This window comes from Natator depressus, chromosome 10 (assembly GCF_965152275.1).
Source record: "Natator depressus isolate rNatDep1 chromosome 10, rNatDep2.hap1, whole genome shotgun sequence".
Classification (NCBI taxonomy): domain Eukaryota; kingdom Metazoa; phylum Chordata; order Testudines; family Cheloniidae; genus Natator; species Natator depressus.
In genome coordinates, this window is record NC_134243.1 from 12,925,001 (window position 1) to 12,932,500 (window position 7,500).

General features: G+C 45.6%; 1 protein-coding gene across 1 annotated transcript in view; it reads right to left on the reverse strand.

Moving 5' to 3' along the window:
• UNCX (UNC homeobox) overlaps positions 1-4,373 on the reverse strand; it is a 5,704-nt gene extending 1,331 nt beyond the window's left edge. Inside the window, exons 1-3 of the mRNA XM_074964583.1 lie at positions 4,011-4,373; positions 2,597-2,772; positions 1-59 (exon numbers count right to left, since the gene is read on the reverse strand). The exon at positions 1-59 is cut by the window's left edge and continues 1,331 nt beyond it. Of these exons, the coding sequence (XP_074820684.1) occupies positions 1-59; positions 2,597-2,772; positions 4,011-4,254 (479 nt within the window). The 5' untranslated portion in view covers positions 4,255-4,373. The remainder of the gene's footprint in view (positions 60-2,596; positions 2,773-4,010) is intronic.
• Between the last annotated feature and the right edge of the window lie 3,127 nt (positions 4,374-7,500).

Consider the following 7,500-nt stretch of genomic DNA (forward strand, 5'->3'; position numbering starts at 1 on the left):
GGGCCCTTCTTGGTGTTCTCTTTCTTTCTCCATTTGGCCCGGCGATTTTGGAACCAAACCTACACACCGAACAATGAGAAGCAATTAACATTCAGCGCGCGGGGTGGGATGGAGGCGCCAGGGCCTCCCCCCTCTACAAGGCGAGGTGGTGTCAGGCCGGGAACCGCTGCTGGGAGAGAGAGAGAGAGAGAGAGAGAGGAAAGTGCTTCTTTACACCCGACAGAGATCTCCGTAAAAGCAGAGCAGAAATCGCACAGGCTGCAAATTAAAAACCTTCTTAAAACCGGGCTGATGGCTTGGGGGGCGGGGGGGAATTGAAGTTGGGGGAGAAATCCGAATTAATGCACCAGAGAAAGTGAATGCAAAACAATTAGTGCTCCCCAGGTCCGCCTCTCCCTGCAGCGTACACACAGCCACGCGCAGCCTGGCTCTTCCCCCAAAATAAATTATAAAAAAAAATCGGCCGAAAGTTTTAAGAAAAAACAAAACAAAGAAACAAACCGGTGTAACGTTTCGATTCTCTCTCTCGGAGAGAAGATCGAGTCTGGTTTACTTTGGAACGCCTTCCTAGGCTGAAGCCTGTGCTCCGGCCACCGGAACGAAGGGGGATAAATATCTTTGGATTTAAAAACCCCATCGCGACATAAATAAAGTCACTGAGAAAAAAAAAATCCATAACTTCGTATGACTCCTGTTTTGTTTGTTTTTTACGCGTGTCTTTATTAAGAGTTTTGCGCCTCCGCTGTCACGCATGGAATTCGCTTGGATTTCCAGTTACTGAGCTTGCTGATCAAAACTCTTTTCAATTAATTGCACAGGTATTTCTCCTGGTGACCAGAGAGACAAAGAACATTATAATGGGTAAAAATAAGCCGCCTAAAATACTATAAAATTCACCGAAAGGAGAAGTAGGATCAAATTATAAATCAAAACAAACCAGGTTTTTTTGTTTGATTGAGACAGGGTTATTTGCTGCATCGAAAACAAGAAATGTTGACAAACCCAACTAAAATATAATCCCAGCGAGATATAGGGGAGGGGGCGGTACGTTTGATAGATCTAAAGGAAAACCAGCTACCATCATCAATTTTAAAAATCAAGCACATATGTATATTTCACCCTCACGCCAGGAGCAGAATTGGAGCTGGTAGTGTGTCTGCCCCCAGTTCTGTTTTTTTATTCCTTTGTCCTCGGTCCCCCCCGCCACTCCTTTATTTTCGATTGTCGTAATCAGAAAACAGGAGTAAAGACAAGGCCATGTCCTGTTTTTAGAAGGGATTGGAATAAAGTGTAATGGTGCGGGGTCTATTCTTGTTGGAATGCAACAAATTAAAAACGAAAATAAAACAAATAAGCAAACAGTGGCTCTTGAAGAATGATGCAGAGAAGTGTTTGTTTCAAGTCTGCCAGCGTCAGACGGCGCTTCTTCGCTGGTATAGTATAGATATAATAATGCCTCTCTTTGTGCCAGTTCCAGGAGGCCTTGTCCCTGAGAATTACTCATTATCGTATTAAAGGGAAATGGAGGGTCTCGACTTCACTCAACAATCTCAGAACAAATTGGATAAAAGGATTTCAAACCAGAAGAGGTCATGAGGGGGAGGAAAAAGCATTTTGTAAATACACCTTTAAACAATGCTAATGGATTAATAATATCCAGTAATGTTATTAGCTCCTTCTTGTGGTAAACGCCACAGTTCTTAAGAGTACATGATCGATTTAAACACACACACACACACACTAAGGAGAGCAGAGCCCTTCGGATTTGTATCAAACACAACACTGTAGTGATTTACAGAGACGGAAGTACTGATTCAGGACATTTAAAATGCATGCAAAATAAAGTATTTTTAAAATGTGCAAGCTTATAGGTTATCCATCCTTATCAGTTCAAAGCTACGAGCAAACATATTAATAACTGAATATTTAATAGCCAGCTCACAGATAAGCCCTGAATTCTTTGTCTCGAGGATGGGTTTTATTACTGTTATTTTAAAGGTCAGTTTAAGCGAATAGTTTTGAAAGAGTGGGGGATAACTGGCTTGTCTAAATGAAGTTTTACAGGATTCTTTTATCTACACCCTCGAGCTGCCTAAAAGCTTTATTTACATTCTCCAATGTACCATGTTTAAGGCTCATATTTGCATGCTAATTTTTCACTCTTGGCTCATTTAAGAAAAATGTTTACAGTGAAAAGGGTTTATGAACTCTCGACTTGAATTACACTCTTTAGGGCCTATCTGTAGGCAAAGTTTAAAGGGGTGGGGGAATTAAATCACAAAAACACTTTACTCCAAGAAAGATTTCCCCAACTGCCTGCATAAATTGAGAGCAAACGTGTATGCTCAGTTCAGGTAAAACAAAAACAAAAAGCCACACAACCCACAAAGCAGTTAGCACATCGCTAAAGCAGGACTGGGGTGTCCCGGTTCCAGGACCCAAGGAGAAAAAGGGGGAAATACTAGATGTTCACAAGAAATTGTTTAATGAACACAACCAGTCATTTGGTGTGGGAATGGGGAGGCCGGGATGGAGAACAGCAGCAGATGTGGCCAGTGCATTTGGCCTTAAGAAGGAAAAAAAAGGGGGGTTTTACCTGCACTCTAGACTCCACCAGGTCCAGCCTCAGAGCCAGCGCCTCTCTCATAAACACGTCCGGGTAATGACTTTCATTAAAGGCTTTTTCTAGCTCTTCCAGTTGCCAGCCAGTAAAATTCGTGCGGGTTCGTCTTCTTTTACACCCAGGACTTTCCTTGTCCGGGTCACCAGAGTCTGAAAAGGCAGAAACACAATAAACTAACCAGAAAAACAGGCCATTTCTCCCCCCGCAATTTACAACCAGCCTTTTAACCTTTGCACTTGGTAGCGTTTAGAAGGCGTGGGAGTCTGTACATTACACACCCATATCAAAGATGGGGGGAATTGTTCCCTCTTCCTCTCCCGCAAAAGCCGACTTTACAGGATGTTTATTCTAGAAATAGGGCAGCGTCGGAGAACAGGTGCAGGAGTGGTGCAAGTTTTAAAATTAAGTTTGGTCCAGCGATCAGCCTTAAACTAAATGTAGGGCTGCTGCCCATGTTTGGCTTCGTAAAGCAGCCAAGGGCAATGGTCCCCTTTTCTATCCAAGGCATACAGGCTCCAGGGAAAGGCCCGGCTAGGTTCCTATCAAAGCCCGAACCAGGCCCATGTCCTGCCGGGTCCCCTGTCCCTACTTGGGAATCGCGTGTTAAAAGCTCGCAGGCCACCAGCTTGCTGGCAAAGCCCCACTTGGAAGAGTCATGGCTGGGGTCGGCTATGGTCGCAAAAATGGGATCCTGCCCAAGTCTTTACGGTCACTGATTCGATTTTAACGACCCCGACGGCACTGCTTCTACCGTTGTGTGTAAACAATATAGTCTCCTTCCGAAGTAAGGATGCAGCGAGGGGTATGCCACGAAGAAGGAGCATTGACAATAAGAGCGTCAAGCATCAATGAGGTACCTTAAAACTAAACAATAGATTTGCCAAGGGAGGTAAACTTCGCACTTGCTCGTGTCCTTCGTTGGATCAGGATCTAGTCATCAATCTCTCTTCCCCTGCCCCCAGCGGTACCCTCCTAGCCCGCTTGTAAAATGGCCATCCCCTCCCGCGCCATGCACCCACACACACTAACTTCTGAAAGGACCCCCCCACACACACACACAGGATCGCAGGGGCCGGCTATTGTTCCGAGCGCACAAGCGGGTTCACAGCGGGCTGGGAGCCACCGAGGGCTGTTTTTTTTTTTGGGGGGGGGTGTTAATCTGTCCAAATATCTCTTGGGGGAAAAAGAAACGATTGGTGGGGATCCTTTCCACCCCCCGTGTTTGGTCTGGGTCCGGATCCCCTGGTAGCGACCCACGGGGAGAAGCTCTGACCCACGTACCCACCTGGAAAAGCAGCCCCCCTGTTCTCAGATCTGGAGTGGGGGGGCGCCCCTGGGGGGGGGGGAAAGAGTGCGGCGTATCCAGGAGCAGAGGGGGGCCGCTTACCTGAGAGCTTGAAGGGCTGGCTGTCCCCATTCACCCCGCAGCCCGCGGGGAGGAGCGGCGCGGGGTTCACCACCGAGGCGGCGCAGGAGCCGTTCAGTAATCCATCTATGGAGAAGGGCACGGCCGCCGACTGCAGCTGGTGCCCGGCCAGCTCGTAGACATGGTGGTGGCCGAGCGGGTAAGGGAAGCCCACCATGCCTCCGAACTGGGCATGGGGATGCTCCAGGAGGCGGCTGTCCATCATGGGGGCGGCTCTAGCGCGGCGCGGCGCGGGGCGGCGGGAGCAGGCGGCGGCGGCGGCGCGGGAAGGGGCTCATGCTGGAGGGCGCCCGGGCGCTTTAACTTTATCAACATCAAGCTCCCAATAATTAGCTCAGGCTGGGGGAATTTGGGACCAATAAGAAACGTTAATCGGTCCTGACGTCAGAGACGTGCCAGTGTGGGGAGCAAGCGTTTTCCATATCGATTGCTAATTATACCTGACATCCAGCCTCAATAAACAATATCAGAGCTGTCACAACAAGACAAGGGGGGCTTTGATAAGAACTCCAGCCTGGGGAGGGGAGGAGGGCGGCATGGGCCGGCCAGCCAGGGGTGGGGGTGCCGAGGAGATGGAGAACTTATGGATCTGATTGTTACCCAGTTAAATACTAGACAGCCAGAGTTACACACACCCTCTCTCAGCCCCCCCCATACCCACCCTCTTCCCCTCCCCTCTCCAAATCACTAATAGATTTCCCTTTAAAACATTCACCGGCGTGTTGTGGGGATTTTTCACCAGAACTGCTCTACTCTCTGAACCTTTAAAGTGATGTTGCTCCAATTACAGGGAGACATTGAGCGGCAAATAGACTGATCCAATAATAGGAAATTCATCATCCTCTCTTTCCAGAGCTGTCACATTGAATTTAAAACTACAAGCCTTTTCATCTCCTCTCCGGCTCTATAAGGGGGGGGGGGGGGCAGAAGAGGGAAGGGGAGAGAAATAAATAAAAATAAAAAAAGGAAGAACCCTTTACAGAAATTAAAGTGTGAGCTGATCATATCCATCAAAATAATAATGAATGCAATCCCCTATTGATCCAGGAACTCAAGAAATATTAAATTATGTACAAAGCCAGAAGGGGGCTAATTAAAAGCAGCCTATTTCGCAAAGGGAGGCCAAAAAATAAAGTTAAAAAACCCACTACTACACCCCCACACACACTTGAAGAAGGGGGAAAAAAACCCATATACACACACACTTACTCTGCCAATGATTAATAGCCTCGAAGCTGAAGCCCAATTTGTTCTAATTAAATTATATTCCCACAGAAGTTTCACCAATATAAAATATTGATAAACTCCAAAAGTTAAATAATTAAAGAAAATATTCTTAAACAAACTGCAAGAATGGGATGGCTTGCAGGAGAGAAGCAGCAGAAAAAAAAACATACACTTTGGAGTGGATCCTATTCCCCCCCCCCCCCCCCAGTACTTTCATTAGGGATTCAACATCATAGAAATATAATTAAGGACACGCATAGAGAAGAATAGAAAAGCAGTAAAAGAAAGGGTGTGGGGAAGGAGATACAATATATATTCAGCCACTCATCCCAAATCCGCCCTCCTACTTGCAGTCAAAGGGACGCAGCGTGGTCGGCCTGGGATGCCTTTATTCGATTTCTCCGCCATAAATAATGGAAGTTATGATTCCCAAACAAACACGAGGGATAACTAGAACGGATGGAGGCGGAAAGAGAAAGAGCCTTCCCAGACAGACTCTTATTTTCTATCTTAACTGCAATGTTGTGTAATAGAAACTGGAACTTGTTTGACTCCGGGTTTCTAGAATATTTATCTCCGTTAGCTGAAGGGCTTAAACCGAATTTTGTTTCCTCTTTAAGTGATTATTTATATTCCTTTACATTCCCGCAGCGAAACCCCACAGACGGAAAAGGTGGTGTGGTGGGGCGTGGGGGGGGGGGAATACAAAACTAAAAACTCAACAGCTAGTCTGAAGATAAAGGGAAACCCTTAAACCTTTCTGGGAGGTTCATGCAGAATTAAATCCTTCAAGTCGCGGGGGGGGGGGGGGAGAGAGAGCCAACACTATCTCTGGGAAACATACAAATAGATTTTCCAGTTATAAAATACCCAGTCAAAATGATACATTACACAGGGTTTATTTGTGTGCGTGAGCGAGGGAGAGAGAAACTACAATTGAAATAAAAAAGAAAGTGAAGTCTCTGCGTTGTCTGTCCGGAACGGTATTTATTCACCTAATTGAATATCACACAATATCCTGCTGTACCCCCCGCCCCTGCAATATAGATTAGTTTAATTATGGTCTCCCTGCCTCGGTTTAAAGCTAGAAGGGAGTTTGAATTTGGGCTGCACAGCTCCAACAGTAATAAGAAAATGATGGGGTTGGTATTAATTCTGGGGTCAAGGGCCAAGGGCTTCACTTTTCACCATAATTTAATTTCTTTCTCTATAAATACTAAATGTAAACTGTGTCCACTGGACCAAATTTTGCCTGTAGCCATAAATGCCTCATTTTCTGTCGGATTTCAGAAGAGGAATGCAAGGGGAACGTGTTTCTGAATACAGAATGGTAATCAATCCAGCAAAGAATAAGAGAGGAGACTTCTCTCTCTCTCTCTCTCTTTATTATAATGAATTAATTCGACTTTATTTATCCCATTTTCTGGAGCTGACAGAATGTTAATTTGAGTTGAAATTTCCTCGCCTCTCACTCCCTGACCCCTGGCCTCCAGATTGGCGTGTTGTAATAACCTGAATCTTTCAACAGAAGCCCTGATAATTGTTACCTTATTAGCATGCAAATTGTTTAATTAATATTATTATGGAGAAGCATACAATCCGTCCGTCACTTGACCTCAAGTGCAAGTCCACGTAGCAACCGGCTCTGTGCATTTCAATGTGCACATTTAAAATCGACTTCTGTTTTAATGTTCCTAGGATCCTTGTCGAGCTTCTAAAAATCTCTCTTAAAGTGTTTGAGAGGAGGCTTTCATGGGGGTGGGAGGGAAGCGTTTGATGCGGCGCGGCCTTGATATCTCTTTATATTGCTCTCCATCTAAAACACAAATTATAGAAGTCGTTTTCTTCTTCCTTTTTTTTTTATTTTGAACATCAAAATTTAATAATTGCTTCCTTGTCAATGGCTGCTGCTTTAAAGGCACCCCCTTCAATTCCGAGAGCGATTCCTGCAGCCAAACAGACTTGCAGCAGCTCAATGAAAAGCAGCCCTTGACACGCAGTCCTGAGAGACGTTGCATTTAAATCCCTTTTTCTACAGCCGAGTGACATTGTCAGATGCTAGCTTTAATTAACTTGATAATAAGACGTACAAGACTCGCATTCAGGACGCCAGCTCGCCTCGCCTTGCCTTGTTTCCCCTTTTATCACAATCTGGGTGTTTTATCTTACAGCTTCCTACTGGCGCTCACAGCCATTTTTTTGCAGGATAGAATCGGAGTCAAAT